The sequence below is a fragment of the Caloenas nicobarica genome, chromosome 2, assembly GCF_036013445.1.
Source record: "Caloenas nicobarica isolate bCalNic1 chromosome 2, bCalNic1.hap1, whole genome shotgun sequence".
NCBI lineage: Eukaryota > Metazoa > Chordata > Aves > Columbiformes > Columbidae > Caloenas > Caloenas nicobarica.
Genome location: NC_088246.1, coordinates 130,155,577 through 130,173,833, shown reverse-complemented (window position 1 = coordinate 130,173,833; position 18,257 = coordinate 130,155,577). Strand labels below are relative to the sequence as shown.

The 18,257-nt window shown below is 39.8% G+C and overlaps 1 protein-coding gene across 8 annotated transcripts in view; it reads right to left on the bottom strand.

The window, feature by feature from the left end:
- SULF1 (sulfatase 1) overlaps positions 1-18,257 on the bottom strand; it is a 123,258-nt gene that overhangs the window by 27,899 nt on the left and 77,102 nt on the right. For 7 of the 8 annotated variants that reach the window (XM_065628534.1, XM_065628533.1, XM_065628532.1 and 4 more), the window contains 6 exons: positions 16,399-16,568; positions 5,605-5,755; positions 4,466-4,641; positions 3,774-3,902; positions 3,449-3,505; positions 2,321-2,450 (listed from right to left, as the gene is read on the bottom strand). In XM_065628534.1, coding sequence (XP_065484606.1) covers positions 2,321-2,450; positions 3,449-3,505; positions 3,774-3,902; positions 4,466-4,641; positions 5,605-5,755; positions 16,399-16,568 — 813 coding nt within the window. The remainder of the gene's footprint in view (positions 1-2,320; positions 2,451-3,448; positions 3,506-3,773; positions 3,903-4,465; positions 4,642-5,604; positions 5,756-16,398; positions 16,569-18,257) is intronic. The other variant, XM_065628537.1, reaches the window with a different exon arrangement.

Below are 18,257 nucleotides of genomic sequence, written 5' to 3'. Positions count from 1 at the left end.
CCGCTTCCCTGGGCAGCCTGTTCCAGGGCCTGACAACACTTTACATGAAGAATTTTTCCCTAATATCCAATCTAAACCTCCCCTGGTGCAACTTGAGGATATTTCCTCTCGTCCTATCACTTGCTACTTGGGAGAAGAGACCAGCTCCCTCCATGCTACAACTTCCTTTCGGGTGGTTGTAGACAGCGATAAGGTCTCCTCTCACCTCTCAGCCTCCTTTTCTCCAGGCTAAACAGGCCCAGCTCCCTAAGCCACCTCTCATAATACATGTGCTCCAGGCACAGTTAATTTTGGCATCCTGGCAAAAAGCCTTCTGGATGTTATAAGTATCAGAGACAACTTTGGTCTCTTTGTTTAAAAACATAATTTGTATACACTGATGGCTACGTCTGAAAACTGGTCTTAAAAAGGTCACTTAAGTCCTGCATTTCGTTCAGCCATGAAGGATGGTTACTAGGATCTGTGGAGCTGATGTATCTTCAGCATTTAAAGGACCTTGATGGGAGTTTGTAGGTGGGAGAGCCACTACTAAACACCATTGCTCTTGTAAGCTCTGTGCTGGCTCAAGGCCTTCTCCGCCTGCCCTTTGTTCAAACAGGATTCACCAATATGGGATGGAAAGAGAAGTCTACTGTGGTGGGTGGGCAACAGGGCTGTGAGCAATGTTTTCTACTGCTCCAGGTATGAGATCTGGTCAGGACACTTAACCTTTTCTATTCACGTGTAGAAAAGCAAAGTTAATCCAAACCTGGATTTTGGCATAAGAGGTAATAAATATAAGAAATAATTGCAAAGATAATATTTTTATATTTTAAAACTAAACATTTTAGCGTCTAACAGTCTAAATTACTCCATTGATCTCCTTTTGCTTCTATAAAAATGTTCAGTTTTTCACATTTAATCTGTGTTTACAATGGCAGTGTTTGAACCCCTGAAAACTTCGCCCTTGGGTGAGACTGCAATATTGTGTATACCCCTTCAAAAGTGGCTGCGTTTAAGGAGCGTGTGTGAGGTGAGAGCTGTGGCAGAGGACCTCACCGAGGATGTGCCAACCAAAACATATTCCAGTCAAATCTGGGATTAACCAAGATTTACTGCAACACTAGGCTCTAATGAAGGAGAAGGGGAAAGGTAGGGATGGAACATTTCTCTAAGTGACTGAGCTCTCCCCATCGCCCTCCAGTTCGCTGTGTGGACCTCTACCTGCCCTGGGCGAAGCACCATGGGTGGCTGCAGATGGGAGCGGAGCACAGTGGGTCTTTATGCTCCCGTGCAAAACAGCTCACCAATATTTCAGCGCCAGGCCTATGGCTGGCTGCAGTGGTCTGAGCAAACATCTGAGGGAAAGGTGAAAGCGCCTGCCTGGGAGAAATCGCCTCACACTCCTCAGGGAAGGTGTGTGGGGACAGGGATGGAGGCGGAGGACGGCAGAGCAGGCAGGAGCTGCCGCCTGGGGCCCCCAGCGTGTGCCTGCTTGGAGGTGGTGTCAGTGGGAAGACGTACAGCTCCTTTCCATATCTCCTCAGTAAATTCTTCTTCGTATGTTACTGTAGGTATGGCATTAATTCAGAGTGGATTGAAGAGAATTTAGAGTCAGACTCACTTTTTCTTATTAGCTCCCTTCCTGTACATGCACTACAGAGCTGCAGGTGTAAGAATACTAGTCAGGGGTGCAGTAACTTCTGGTTTTACGAGCAGGCAATTAGACCTTTGTATCAGAGTCAGGCATTATACTGAAATCATTAAGGCCAAGAGAAGAAAAACTAATGCTTCGGTGTGGATATAACTGTCTGAATCCTCACAGCAACCTGAAACAGCAAGTGCTTCTGGGCAAGGGGACCCTTCTGTTAAAGGTGTTTCAATAAGTAACACAGCACGATGATTACCAAGTGTGCTGTCCAGTTGTTCATCCCAGCAAATGAAATCATGTGCAACCATAGAACCAACCAATTTGCTTCAGTAATTCTGAATTAGCCCAGAGAGTACAAGCTTCCACTGTTCAAAAAGATCTCTCCATTATTCATAATTATAATTGAATTATCTTGTGTATTTAGCAATACACTGAATTAGAGAAAAAGTATTTATCTGATGTTATGTTTAAGCACGGGAGTTTTACCATAAGCCCTGTACTGAGACAGCAAACTAAGAAACAGCTCTCCAATGCCTTAAATTGGATCATTGCTTAGAGCACTTTGCATCCAGTTTTCTTTGCTCTGGAGATATTCAGAATAATGCCAAATTCTTCAAACTCTTTTGACCTCTAGTGAAAACTACGTATTTCCCTGTGGCACATACAAGACTGTAGTTGTTTGTGGCTTACCTGTCCAGGTTGTTCACAGGCTGTCTGGTATCTTGCTTGTTGGCATAATTCCTTTACTCTCTCATATTTTGGTAGTTGATTAGACTGCTGAGTGTTTTTATTGGTTTCCTCCTTCTTGCGTAGAAATTTGCTTTAAAAAAATACAGTTTAATATTTCAGACACATTCTTCTAAAATCTGGAGATTATGGATTCAACTAGAAAAGCAAAGCTACTTGAAGATTTAATGTCTTCTGGGGGAAAAAAAATCCCAACATTTTTGTTACTGACCTTCAGTGTAGGTCATGTAGTGAAAAAAAGGCTCAGGTGATTTGCTGGAAGTTACCCAAAGAGAAATAAAGGTTGCTGAAATATGTCTAACTGGTACAGTTCAGCACCATTCATACATAAATGTATGTTCTTTCACAAAGCAAAATGCTGAAGCAGTACTTGCCTGGTTGAAAAGTCCAGCTGAAAAGACTACAAGGCTTCCATGCTTATCCAGCACTAGCTTGGCCATATCTTATATATTACAATGTGTCTTATATGCACTGTTTTGTACTACATCACACAAGATTTCCATAATCTGTAAAGCCATACACTGCCACAAGGAAATTGCTGTAAAATTTTTCCCCAGAGGAAATTTTCACAGCAGTAATTGGCAAGGTGCAAGGGTGTAAAGAGGTATCAATGAAAAGAGGAGCAATTATAGTCATAAATCTCATTTACACATAAATCTTTTCTGAATTAGAATAAAAATGAAGAATGCTTCCAATATGTGATGGAAAATAGAAAATCATTTGATAAGAGTACTCTGCACAGCTGGATTTGAAACAGATATTTGGAAAGAAAATGAGTTAAATGATGATGTAAGTGGTCACAAGTACAAAGTTAGAGAAAAAGAAGGTATAGGCTACAAGAGCTGCCAGAAAAGCATGCTTCCAAGCATGAAGTAGAGACTGGGAAGCACAGCAGCTTGCAAAGCCAGTGGTGGGAAACTAAGAAACAAGTCAGGCCTGTAAGTTTGCTTGCAAAATTTACTACTTTGCTAGCCATAAAAAGGAAGAGGAAGGAGCAGAAAGGAGACCGTGTACAGGAGAATGTTCCCAGCAGGCAGGCTCTCCCCAGACTCTCTCACCCCTAATAATTACCCTCTTTCCACCAGAAATGTGTCACGCCAAATTTTGGTCTTCTTGTTTGTTCGAAACCTGAAAGCAAAATAATAATATTTACTGCTAGCACCTATGTATAGCACTGCTAGTATTAACAACTTATTTAAAAAAAACCCCAAACACCTCTCTGCTTATCTATACTTGCAATTTTATAGATATGCTATTTAAGAGACTCTTCCAATGTGAAAGCTGTTGTCGGCTTGACATAGATCACTTTCACAGAATCTCTTTTTCCACTCAGTTGTTGATTTACTTAGGTGTTTCCTTCTGAACTGGCTAAAAAAAAAAAAATGTTGGGACCCACCTGTTTCCTGGTCTTTCCAAGTCCAGAAGCTTTAGGACAGATTTGCCATCCATATCTGGAGGTGTGTCAAGTCCTGCTATATCCAGAATCGTTGGAGCAAGATCAATATTCAGCACTATCTGAGGCACTCTGCAAATCGGCAGAAAAGGTCATAGCTGTCATGTGTTCAATATGTAAGTCTTCACATTCTCTTGGAAATAGAATGGTAATTAATGTTTATCAGGGCTCTGAAGATGTAAAGCCGTACTGAAACACTAAGTTTAGAAAATCCTCTTTGAAACCTACAGTTCTGAGAATGACAGGCCAGTACTGCACACTGTCGTCACAAAGAAAAAGCAAAGCACAATAAAACAAGCAGGTGCAGTAGCCACACTACTCTTATCTCATTGACAATGAGAGCGTGATGCCATCCATTCTGCTAAACCAGAAGGTGAACAGTAAAAATGAACACCTACTTTCTAAAAGCAAACCCCAAAGCCTATCGCTATGCAGCTACATATTAAACAGCTTTCTCACTTGTGTTATAATTTACAATATGCAAAATTAAATATATGCCTCTTTTTTAGGAAGCATTGCTCTCTAATAATAGGGCATCCTTCATGAAATGAAACTAGACAGAGTGATAATTACATTTGCTTAGAAACATTTTACATTAGGCTCAACAGCTGTGCTAGAGACATAAGAGAACGTACACTGATCCCGGCTCTACACTTGGACCACGAATAAAGAAAGGAACTCGAATATCAAAGTCATATGGCATTGACTTCCCCTTGACCAGTCCGAACTGCCCGATATGGTAACCATGGTCAGCAGTGTAAATAATGTAGGTATTCTCCAGTTCTCCCATCTCTGCAAGCATTTGGTATAACTGCAACACAGCATAGGAAAACTCTGAATTAAATGTAGTAAAACATGTTTTGTGCATAACCATCATGTATAATGATTTATTTACACCCTTAAATTCACAGAACAAAACATGACATCAATGAGGTTGTTGAAATAGACATTCTGGGGATTGACATTTTTGAATCTCTTATCTACTGTGCTGCTGAAAAAATCAAGTTCAATTTCACATTTGACAGAGAGTAAAATTAAATAGGTCCAGAAAATTAGAATAGCAAAATATGATAATACTAGTGTAGTTGCTTTAGTATGTCCAAAAGTCATTGTGTACTGAAACACAGCTTGGGAAAAAAAAGTCTGCTACAGCTTTAGGGTAAATGGTACTCAGATTTGATTTACTGTGTTAGTCTACAACTTTCTCATTCCTTACAGTTGTGGGCTTGGGAAAAGATTGGGAATTTTTATTAAAGTTTAAAGAAATCTGTCTAGGAGAAGATCTTTGGTCATGGTGCTTGATAACAAAAAGTCATGCAAAGTACTGCTGATAGTTCATGTATCACGTTATCTATAATTAGCTGTACACTACATTGCCTAACTTCTGCACATACTAGCAGACCGACACCTGAGTTGCTGTGATTTGCCAATTCCCAGATTTCAATTGAAGGACAAACTGTGAAGGGAGTGCATCTATCCATGTGTACACGCAGGTGATGCATATTCTGTTAATACCAGGCTTTATATTAGACCCAGTGACTTTTCCCTTAAAAGAAAATCATCAGCTTATTCACTCAGTAATTAAGAGAAGCAATCAAGAAGCCTGGCACTATGTTGCAGAGAACCAGAATTCATTTCTACTGGGAATATGTGGATTAATTTTTTGTAGCCCAAGAGCTTTCCCCAGGCTGTGGTTGGTAAACCTAAAGAAGGAATTAATTTGGTTTTGTTACAGACTAATAAGATTGTATTCACAGTAGTTTCTTGGACTCACTCTTTCCATAGAGTCATCAACTGACATCAGGGTCTGAAGTCTTTTGCGCTGCAAGACGTTTGTAAACTCCATGTGGATAGGCAGCATGGGCCCCGTGTACTGCATGATCCAGTGCTTATCCATGTTTGGTGCATAGTTATAGCTGGGAGTGCTGGGAGGAAAAGAAATTATCTGAAAAGTTGTGCAGCATCACAGGCATCAGAGGAAGGTGGGAACTCCTCTAACACAGGAATAGCCAACAACCAGTTAAATCACAAATTCCATGTGGTATCTGGTATTTCTAATGGAACATTTCAAGGAACATCACTACAGTGGTTTCCAAGCTTCATCACTTTCTAAAAAAATTGTAACTACTTGCTTCCTGAGCTTTCTTTCAAGCTCAAAGACCACTACCAGATCCATGTTAATATTCGGGATATGCCAAAACGTATTCCTCAAACAAATCTAGAAAAATGAAGGCAGTCAGAGATCAAAGATAACTACTTCTCCTTAGTATTAAGGTAAATTGCCCTGATGCTTCCAGTGAGGACTTTCCCTTTATATCGGCACAAGTTAAATGAAACTCACAATAAAGATATTTTCCTGTGGGATGACGAAATGAGGTAGTCAGTACTAAGAACAGTAACAGTTGAGTTATCAGGTTTCAAGATACCCCAAAGAGCGAAAGCACTGACTTTTTTCCCTTCCCCCTCACTAAGGGTGAGCACAGGCACTGCAGGACCCCAAGTGCAGCCCCCCTGGGCCTGGCTGCCTGGTGCAGGGTCAGCTCTGACACCAGGCCACGTTGTGGCCTTGAAGGAGAGAGCTGAGAAAGTGCTGCAGCCAGCACCGTTGACTCCACCGCTTGCCCTTGGCCCTCACCTGAGGTACATCCCAGTGATGCCCAATGGTGTGGTAGGCAGGCAAATTCCACCCATACCAAAATAACATTTATTCATACACTAAATATCGTTGAGGTGTTATTTTTGCAATGTGAATGCAAAGCAGAACGCACTACCAGCATAACATGAACTATGACAACAATATTGACCTAATACCACTATGGATACTAGTACTAAGGAGAAGTATGGCACAGAGTCCTACTGAAGCAAAGAAAGATGCTTTAGGAGTTGGTACAAACATCAAAGGAAAGATTTAAGAGAGGTGTTCTATCCTCAGCCAGTAAATTTTTTGAAGGATATCATATAAGAAACAAGAATAGGTTCACAGATATATCACCTTTGAAGAAAAGGTACTGCAAAAAAATGACAGGCAAATTTGCTGTACAGATACACACAGTACAAAAGTTCTCCATCAATCTTGTTTTTATACTGACATAAGTGACACCTAAAATGTGAAGAGAAACCAAACAAAATTCTCTGACAGTTTCACCTATGTATGAGCAGTTTCCTTCTCTAACACTTGCAGATCTAGGCTTTGATGTTTTCATGAAGTTCTTCACGTTTTATTTTTTCTAATACACTGAAGTACATGATACATGTATTGTAGCATTACCTTTGAAAAATAAATGTAAACAGAAAATGAAAAAACCCTGTTGTGTAATTGGAGTAATTTGATTCCTATGGTTCTATTTTCAGTTTTTAATAAAAATGCAATCCAATATTAATTTACTGTTTAGATACTGATAATTTTAATATGTGTATTACCCAAAGGTATGTTTTTCCCACAGAAGTGTTCATGTGCAGTTGTCCTTTTGTAAGACGTAGCACTGGACAATATCAGAACATTGTATACTGGTAACTTGAAGTCGCACCTTTGATCAGTCCTTCATTTAGCCTTCATTTTTTCTTGATGTGCTTGTATGTGACCACAGAATGGTGGAAGCAGTGTTTTTTACTGAAGCAGTTGATTTTCCTGTATCAACTGTCATACATATAACCTATACCTATATATTCTGAGGATAAATTAATGGAGTCCACATTTTAACTGGAGACTGTTTTTGAGAATTCAGGTAGAATTTGAGAAATATGTATGCCTCTAGTATATAGACGGTTTTGACTAACCTACTTAACCATTAGTATCGAGGGAAAATGAAGTGAGACAATGATTTCACAGGATTTGTGGATCTCTGTTTGAGATTAAGAAGTATGGAAATGTTAGCTCCATACTAAGCAAAGGCGTCTTAGAACGCCATTCCATTTCTGCTGAAATTCTTTTATTTCATGTTGAAAAGTAAAAATTTTTGACATTTCCTATGCTTGAAGTTTGGTTTTTAAAAGGGATGTTTATCCTACCACAAAATTAATAGAGGAGCACAGCCCTCTATGTTGTTGGCTAGCTAGCAGACCTAGCAGATGGACCAATGGAGCCTTAAACCTTGAAGAAACAAGCCATAGGAGTTTTAGTCACCTATCAGGTATTAGGCACGTAGACAGAAAAGAAGGATACTTGCAGTGCAAACTTCCCTCTGTTTCCTTGGAAGTTTGTCAAACGAGATGTTTTCCCACGAAAGAGCTGAGTTTTGATTAATCAGCATTTTCCAGCAAAACCCTGCTTTTTTTCAGTGGACTCCTGAGTACCCCGGCGATGGAGGGATGAGGTGGCTGTGACAGCCTGCCGCTGTGCCAGGAAGGAGAGCCAGCTGCTGAAGCAGGCTCAGCTCTCATGTTCCCAGGCCATTGTCAGAAGCCTCCTCCACATAATGGATAGTCTTCAAAAGCAGCACTCAAGGGTTTAGAAGGGTGGTTAAAACCTTTCACAGACACTTTCCAAATGCATTTTGAATTTTCTGGGTGAGAAATGCAGTAGGCAGAGTAGAATTTTCCTTCCAGACAATTCAAGAAACAAGACCTTCTGTGAAATATCCAGTGCCAGTGGCTGATGGAAAAATGTGAAATGAGGGTCCAAAGTGGAGGCGAAAGAGTACTAGGGAAGAGACAGAAAGGAATCCAAAACCTGCACAGCTCATCTACGTTCCCTGACTACCCGTTTGTTGTGGCTTGCAGAAATCCACCAGAATGGCAGTGCTTGTCAGGTGCAAGATCTGACATTGCCCTCAGCTCTTCTGCCTTCTTTTGGGGAAAAAATCCCCAGACACAACAGAGGTGAAATCTGGGGAGAATATTGCTGATTTATGAAAACCTTTCCAAGTAAACAGACCTCTTAGCTGTCAGTGATAACTGTTTATCACAACGTTTTTTCTTGAAGCAGTCAGAGATATCAGCTAAACTTTCTGCTGTTATAAGCCTTTGAAAGTCATCATGGAACAGTCTGTCACTGTTTCTGTTCTTCCATTTTCAGGAAAGGTTTTGCTCTGTATTGACAAGCACCACTGGGAAGTGACACTGACATCTGCATTTCCTCAATTTCTCTCAGCACTGGGAATATAAGGTTGAAGATAGGTACCATGTGCTCTATTGCCTCTTCTCAGTCATGGAGGCTATCTTGTCTTGAGCACATTTGTTGATCCATGATCAGCAGACAGTGCCAGGTACTTCATTATTTTCAGGTTGTCCATGGCCTCTAAGTCTGGCAAGGAACTACTGCTCACCTGCCTGTCTGCCTTTGCTGGGCTGCCCTGAAGAGCTCAGATGCCACCCCAGGGTGCAGTAAGGAGGAGTTTCGGATTTCAAAGTCATTCTTGTTAGTTGATCATCAAATAGTAAAGCACTTCTGAATGTGTGCCCAGAGACTGACTGAAAGTTCATTTTACATGTTGCAAAAACAGATAACATGAAAAAGTGTTCCCCTTCATGTAGGTTGGTTCTAAAATGATCAGCAACATACTACATGAATATTAAAACTGCAGAGAGGGTAAGGATTGAGACAGAAAATGATTACTAAGAAAGGTGTAGTATTTGTCATTCTTGTAGCTATACTAGCTTGGGCAAATCTAGGTCACTCAGTTGCTTACTTACATTTGTCTAAGACATACTATGCAGAACTTAACTACGTAGAGACTTCCTGGCACTGATGACAGGTCTGTTCTGGCACTGGGCACGATACTGGAAGATGTGAGGTTCGTAAAATTTCAAATTGATACTCCTGGTTTAACCAACAAAAAAAAAACCAACCCAAATACTTAAAAATACCAAACACCAAACTCAGTCAGGCACTTTCCCATAAGCACATTCTCAGCATGAGAAAAAGAATTCACTCTGCGATTTCATAATCATTAACCTATGTGAATAAATTTACAGAGAAATTATCCCATTTTATGTGCACATTTGAAAAAAAAATAGTATTAGCCTTCTCTAGGCTTAGATTACAGTTTCCTCAGGAAGGGGGTGACTTGTGTGTTTTGGGTTCTGTTAGCACTTAATGTTTCTGCATCAATGTGCATTGTTTTGTTCATGCTACATCATGGAAATTGTATTCACTGGCTACTTACCACCTGTTAAACTGCAGCAGGAAAGCACACAGTGGTGATAACAAAGTGTTCTATAGGTTACAGAAGGAGTAAATATTTATAAGCACTAGTACACTTTTACCTTTTCTCTTTTGTTCATCATGAAATGTACTATTTATTTATACGTAAGCATCGGCTCAAATAGTTATGTTGAGAAGAAAGGAATGATATTAGCATTCGGTTTGTGGCACGAATCCAAAAGGCCTCAATAATCTTCAGTTACACGAACAATAAGCATTTTATGTCATACATTTTAATTGCTCTTACTGACGACATATTAACTATATATATTTAAATTTGAAGTTTAAAATGTATCTTATTTGGCTTCTAAGGTACCACAATAACTTGAAGTTAGACAAGAAATAAAAATCCCAGCAATTCAAAACGCCGGATGCTTGTACGTGAGGGCCTGTTGAAATGGAATCCTCAAATAGCAAATCATTCAGAAATGAATTACACTACCTTCTACTAGTAACTCAACTGCTTTTTTGTAATATTCAATGAAACAAATGGAATAAAGCCCTCTTGCAAGTCATTATTAAAAAAGTATTTTTTACAGGTTACGAAAAGAATGGGAAATTCACCTCGGCTAATGCTGTTTACACAGTTGTAGTATCTGTGTGGAAAAGAAATAAAGCAGAGTACAGCATGTTTTAAAAGCTCCCAGAATTCAGTGTAACTTTACCATTTGTTTTCTAAAAGTTTGTTCTAAATATATACATTACCATTTCAGATGGGTTAACAGGGAAAGAAACAAGCATGTTTACAAACATTTGTTCAATTGCTCATACTAAAAATCTGTCTTTGCCTCTATTTGCAACCTCCTAAATCCCTCCTGTTTTTATCCAACAAAATAAAATGATGTTCACAAAAATACCACCTAAAAATATTGATTGTGAATAATTCCACAGAGTTCTTGGGGGGTTTTATCCCAAAAGTGTTTGGCTAATCTTCTGTTTGGATTGGGAGTCCTCCAGTTAGTGAAAATAATACAGTACTTATATGCCCCAGGAACATTTTTGTTTCATAAAAATAAAAGTCAATAACATTTTAAAATAATACCTATGTTAAAACTCATTCTGAAAAATGAATAGTTTCTGTATAAAATTAGCACCTGTATTATTCTTTGAAATATAATTAGCAAGCATTGCATGAGTAGTCATGTTTCTTCAGAAAAAGAGTAAATAAACAAAGGAAGTAAATCCTTTGTTTCCAGGGAAAGCAGACCCACGTTTAGACACTGTTCTTGGAAAGCAGGCAGCCTAAGTTCTGGGCAAAACTGAAAGTCCAAAAATATAACCAGTGGCATGGTCAGTATTAATGTGAAGTTAAATTTCACCATTCTGGGTCTACTTTTGCTGCCTTTTAAAAAGAGAATGTTTTAAACTCAGAGATATTTATATATCTAGGTATGTGAGGTATGAAAGTTTCACTCCTGAAGTGTAACACAACTGCTGTATTTTGGAATAAAGAAGAAAAATGTTGTTACCCGCTAAATATAACACCTTTTTATTTTACGTTGCTGCTGCAGAAGTTAATTGGGTAACTAGCATCTTACCACATTATCACAGTATTTCTTCTAGTCCTGCTTAAAGTCCCACTCGCAATGATGTGTGTGATGATTTCGATTATTTATCCCTAAGTCAGGAGCCCAAGTGGGCCTCAGGCCAGCCGTGACAAGACACACTGACACATCAAGGTTTATTACTGATGCAAATGTATGATCCTACTCTAATGAGTGAGTATCCACATTATAAGAAATACCGCTGTAACTGGCAGGTGTTTGAGACTCAGCCTCAGTGACTAGAAGGCAGCCTGAATGCAGGCATCTTACACCCCAAATGCACAGTTAAGACTGTTCTGGGGATTTGGAGGTGCAATAGCATTGCTCTTCATGCTCCACTACTGCAAACACACGGCTACCACCAGACCCAGTCATTCAGAAACTTTCATATTATCTTTAAATGCAAATCTAGAGCTCTACCTTTCGTACCATCTACCTTTTCTCACATTACCTTGGAAAGCTTTCCCATTTCTTCCCAGATACCATTTCTAGCTGTCCCTCCTAAGATATTCAGCCTGGCAATAAGAATGCTTCCAGGTAACCATAAAATCTGGTTTTCTGTCCTCCTGCCAGCCCAAGGATCTTTAACTCAGCACAGCCAGCAGTGTTTCAGATTTCCATTTTTCACATTCTTCAGTAAACCTGTCTCCCACAGATTTTTGCTTTTAATGTTTGTTTACTTCACAGCTTATAAAAGCTTAGATCTGATTCACAGTTCCCTTAAGACTGGTTCACACTGGAAGGTAAGGTGAAGTTAAAGTGCCAGAGGCCCTGAGCGTAACTGAGAATTCAGGCTTTCATTAGACCATCCTTTGAGTCAGAGCTTTCCTGCTCAGCTGTCTGATGGAACAAGATTCTCCTGTGATGGCTGCCAGGGACACCTAGAGAGCCATCTCTTGTGTCATCACTTCATATTTAACAACAGCATTTCCAAAGGTCTAGCAATCCTGCTCCCCAACAGATGATGTTCGGTACAACAGCAAAAATCTATGTGTTGCTTTCATATAGTACGTCTTCTCCAGTCTCATTTTCTTCCACAGAAATAACTTCTGGACATAACTAGAGTACATGCATTAGTATGATTTATTTTCAGAAAATATCCCACTCATTGTGGTGATAGCAGCCAGCATAAAGTTTCAGAAATATTTTTAGATGTCAGAAATAGGACATATTTTAAAGAGAGGAGAGGTAGGAGTTTGGGAGGGAAATTGGATGCTTAAAACCAATAGACAGTGTCTGCTGCTTCCAGTATGATACAGTCTGTGTTTCAAGATAACTGGAGCTAATGAGAATTAACAGGGATCATTTTAAATTAATGATTAAACAGTCCACACATCATTACCTGCCTTGTCCTTGTAAGACTTTTCATGCCACTCCAGCAGGCTCTTTGTGCTGAGGAGGACAGCATTGTAAGGTAACGACAATTCTTCCTTTTCTTTTGGGCTTCGACGGGATTTTCACGAATCTTACAGGTGTTACTGCTGCATTCATTTGATTTTCTACTTTCTGTATTGTTAAGTGGGAAACAAGACCGATGGATGCCCACATTTGAGGGCAGAAGTCTCCCTGAACCGGAGTATTTCCTGAATGCAGCCGCCCCCTTCTTCATATGTGCAAGTGAAAAACTTCTAAACAAACTTCTTTTTTTTTTTTTTTTTTTTTTTTTTTTGTTAAATTTATAGAGGCAGTATTTCAATCAAAAGACAGGCACTTTACCAGCAAAGAAACATCATGTAATTTAAGGGTTTGCTTCAGCTACTGTTCTTTTAAGCCCAACTTCCCCTCACATGTGGTTGACAGGCCATCTTAATCCTTGGTTTGTAGGTATAACCTTCCATCTCAGTTTGTAAAGCCAGCAAGCAGCTTTTGACCTGGTTTCCCTTCTTTGTTGGAGGTAGGCGTTACAGTAACATGATATAGCAACTACATTTTTAAAAACAAAATCCAAGGTCAGATGGCTGTCACCCAAGGTCAGAAAGAAAGAGATTCAAATGGTGCTTGGCCACCAAGGAAGAAAACCTAAGGGTTAAACGTTCAACTTAAACAAACCTTGGCAGGAGGGATTTTATTGTTCTTGTGCTGTTTTCACATGGAGTACCTAATGCTTCTGTGAGAACTAAACTTCTTATATCTTTTAGAACACGTTGCTAACATTTTTGCTAGAGAAATCAGTTATTTGGAGACTTCAGCCACCCAAATTGGCAGTTTATCTTCAATTTGTCTATTTGTTAGTCTGCAGAGTGAACTCTAACACATGCCATCAGTCAGTCCAATAAGAAACACAAAACAACCGAGCAAGGATCTGTTGAGGTCACTAGAGAAAAAATTATTTGCAAGAAGGTTGCCAAGAAATCAATAAGACCAGAAGACAAGGAGAAGCACAGCTGAGTCTTGTATTCTGGGCTTTTTCACAAGTAGCCTAGCAGAGCAAGGTATTTAGACCTCAGGAGTCCATGCAAATAAAAATTATTTTACACAAGTACTCAAATGAAACTATGCCTGCAAACACATAATTAGGATCTTCACTTGATCTTTACAGGTGACATGCAACCTGTATGAGATGGAGAGGTGGTTATAATTTTGGAGACTAACTAAACCCATTGGTTCTAGCAGCACAAGTTAGAAAACAAGTAGGCTGAAAACACCGAGTAGTAGAAATGTGAAGAGCATGATAGACACTCTTTTATCAGAAGACAGTGAGCATGGAGCCTAAAATGATTTCCTTTGGCCTGGGGTGAGCTAGTGTGAGATACAATGATTCAGTGCTTTTCTTCCAAACATGGTCCCCACAGCTAAGCAGAAACAGTTTGAATCCTACTCTCCTGTATGATGGATTGTCCCTCAGCAGACAGGATGGCTTGCCTGAGGCCAAGCAATCTGTGCCACTAAGCAGGAAGCAATCTGTTGAACAGAGTGAGAACAAATAGATAAAACTCTCTTGCTACAAAAAGAGGTGATTGAAAGAAGACATGTGAGACATACATTAAATCTGATGCGATGACTACTCATTATTCCTAACAGGACGGGAAGTAGGGGACACTGGCAGCATGAGCAAGCTCCAGGTTTAGAAGGAAAGAAAAGGTGGTCTTTTGTCCCCAGTGCATGGGGTGACACTGGAACTTGTTGCTCCGTGATGGTGGGGCTGCCGCCACAGTTCAAAAACAGATCAGACCGATGCAAAGATGGGGCACAGTGGCCTGGATGCTTTACTTAAACTGGTGATTTTCAGAAGCTGGAAAAACAGGGAAAAGGAGTCTCTCTTGTTTGTGGGGGGTTTTTTTGTTTTGTTTTGGTGTGGGTGTTGTGGTTGTTTGTTTGGGGTTTTTTGTGTGTGTGTTTTGTTTTTGTTTTTGTTTTTTACCCTAAGCATTCCCTGCTGCTTTCTGCTGTAGCACATAATTCCAGATAACAAGTTAGAAAGATCTTTCATACAATCCAACATTCCATGTTTTTAAGTCTTCCTTATCTCACCTTTAGGACACAATAATATGACAGTTCCTCATGATGACAACTTCAGGATCAGCTATCTTTTCAACTGAATATTTACAAACTAAAATATCAACCTCATCACTACTCTATACAGGTAGGAATTACCCTGAATATCTAAATAATTATGAAACATTGCTGACTGGTTTGCATTACTTGTAAAGTCTAGTCTGAGGAATGTGGGATTGTTGAGAATGTAGAATAAGAAAAATAAAGTTAAGAATGTAAGGTCAGGGAAAGTGGCATATCTAGAAAGCAGCAGTCAGTAAGAGGATAAAAAAACTCCTGAAACTAAGAAATATTTAACCATGTGCCATGAACAGCAAATCTGTTTCTGGCCAAACTAATGATCAGTTTATGCATACAGTTTATGCAGCAGTTGCTACACCTTGCAATTTTAAACTAGTTAATGTAACTACCAAACACATCCTTGTATGTCATCCACTGCAGAGTGTTCAAAGTGCAATTTGTAGACCATAGAGCTTTTCCACAGTGTGATGAAACTGATTCCTCCACAATCCAGCTAAAATATTTTACTTTATTTTATTGTGTTTTGTTTTGGTTTTTTTTGTATGGAAGGAGGTGCAAAGACATTTTTTTAAGCACAAATGGGAAGAGTGATCCACATGCCTACAGTAGACAGAAGGGAGATGGAAAGCTCCCCTATCACATCGTTATGAGGAAATGGACCCAGAATATTGAAGTTATAAAGAAAGCTGTTAAATCCAGGACTGTCCTCAGATTTTTACTTGAAGTTGGCCTCAGTTCTAAAAACAGAATGAAGAGGTTTGTGTGTTTGTTGTGGTTTTGTTTCGGGGGTGGTTTTTTTGTTTTTTGTTTTTGTTTTGGTTTGGGGTTTTTTTGTTTTTTTGAATTATAGTATAATCACCAGAAAAGATTAAGCATGTTATTTAAAAATGCAGTCTAATAGGTTGGTTTGGGAATCGGCCAGTATCTAGTCTATAAACCAATGTGATGCACTCGAAGGCTACAAAAGGGTGTTTTTTCCTCTCAATGCACTCAGTTAATTAGAGCCCAGTAAACTCATATCTTAAGAGGAAGATGAAGGAAGTAATATCTTCCCAACAGATCCTGACCTGTGTCTACATATTTTCAGGGTATTGTAAGAAGCTGCCCTTACAAAGCCAAATAGTGACCTTTTAATCTCCCACAACTTCCCAGGAGGAAAAGAGCCTCTCTCTGTTTTAATAATGGTCAGAGCTGTCACTCTCCTCCCCGAAAGGAACAAGCACAGCAAAAGAAACAAGCAAACATTCACCACTTACTATAGGTTTCTTATATTTTAATTCTCTGTCCCTACAATGTCTCCATAAACAAATACCTCACAAGAAGCAGACACAAGGAGTAGGTCCGGTAGGGTGTGATTTTGACTTACATATGCTGTGAAGCGTTGGGGTAGAGCTCTGAGAACTGCGGTGCCGAATCTTCGGGGCCATGGGGCGCAGCGTGGCTGATGACCATCATTATGGGCCTATGGGGATATATCCTCTTAGACATTCTGAAGTAATTAATGCTCTCATTAGTGATTAGGTCTGTGAAGTAGTCCTGGAACATACGGTTAACACAAAGCAAAAGTTACAAAGTGCATGATTAATTAGATCACATACGATCATGTTATTATGTTATTCTCAAGTCCTCGTTAAAGCTCAGATCAGGAAGTAAAAACATACCATCAAAGAGATGTATGATTCCAGGGAGCATAGGGGAGACTGAGCAGTAATTATTTTCTTAAGCAGGCGAGGCCATATAAAATGAGGCAGTATTTTGCAAATCAGATACAACAGAAGGCATTAAGTAAATATGATTACCAGATTTTGTAATATAATGCTAAGCAACATTTAAAATGACAGACTATACTGATAAATGCATGCTTCTTGAAGTAATATATGCTTCACAAGGTAATGGCTCCTAACCGCAAGAAATCATTGACTCTTAGGTTGGTTTTCTGTTTACATAAACAATTCTTGCATGCTCTTTGTTCAGAGTATACTTTTGCATATCTACAAAGTGGAAGAAAGCTCCAACAGGCAACAAATTGCAAAAATCTTTATCAAAGAAATTGCAAATGAGAATGCAGAGAGCAGTTGAATTCCTGCAGGCTCTGTTCATTTAATTGTGCAACTTTAAGCAGTGCAGCTGCTGAGATTAAGGTTGTGACTTGCTAATAAACTGGCTTCACCCACAGCCAAGGTGGCAAATGGAAGCATACAAGAGGAAGGGAGGAAATGGAACTAAGAAAAAAGATGAAAACTTAAATTAAACCACCTGCCACCTTGGAGCATTCACTATTGGCCTGGAGGTCTAGTGCGAGCTTCATTGAGAAAGTGCTGAGACAATGTTAGTAATTTCAAGCACTTCCAGGCATGACTAATCATATGTTGTGGATTCGAGGCCCCGAACAGCTGCAAAAGCAGAGCCTGAGGGACCAGGTCTGTGTCTCATGTCGGTGCTAGGACAAGCCCACCAGCTGTGACCTCCTTGCCCGCTCCCTGTCCCCCCTGCCCCCTCCCCTCTCCTGTAGCGTGCTTGGAGCACACATGGCAGGCCTGGCTGCTACAACCCCTGCAAGGATACAGAAGAGTCAGCCAGTGACCTTTTGGTTTACAAAATGGGTAATAAGCGCAAGGCACCAGGGTTGTGATAATTTTCGGGTTTGTGGCCTGTTCAAGTGAAATGCCTCTATGACTGCTGTCCCAAAACATCCACTCGTCTCCTATTTCCCTATTTATTCTAGCTACACATGCAGGGTGTGTAAGGAATGTATAACTAACCAATATTCTTTCTTTTCTTTTTTTTTTGACTCTCTATAAATATATAATCAGTATCATGTAATTTCTACGGGTGGGGAAATCAGAAACAGGCATCGTGAGCTTCCAATGAAACCTCATTACACGGGTCAGAAACCACAGCTGCAACATCTGTATCATCTTCCGTGAGCTACAGTCTGAGGAAATTCCAGATTGCTTTCTGCAGGCTGGAAAGTCTGCAATCTGCGCTCCTAAGCCTTTCCGAGAAACTTCACGGCGGTGGGCAGATCACCTTGGCATACTTTCCAAACTTTGTCAAGAGCACAAACAAGCTCTCAAGTTTTCCAACAACTGTGTTCTTGTGCTTATCTATTCTCATAGTCATATCCGGAGTCTGACACCACAGGCACACAGCCTTTTTCTGGTGTGCACAGTATAACAGAAACCAGCATTAACTAAAGTTTCTTTTGTGGGTAATAGCTCTCAA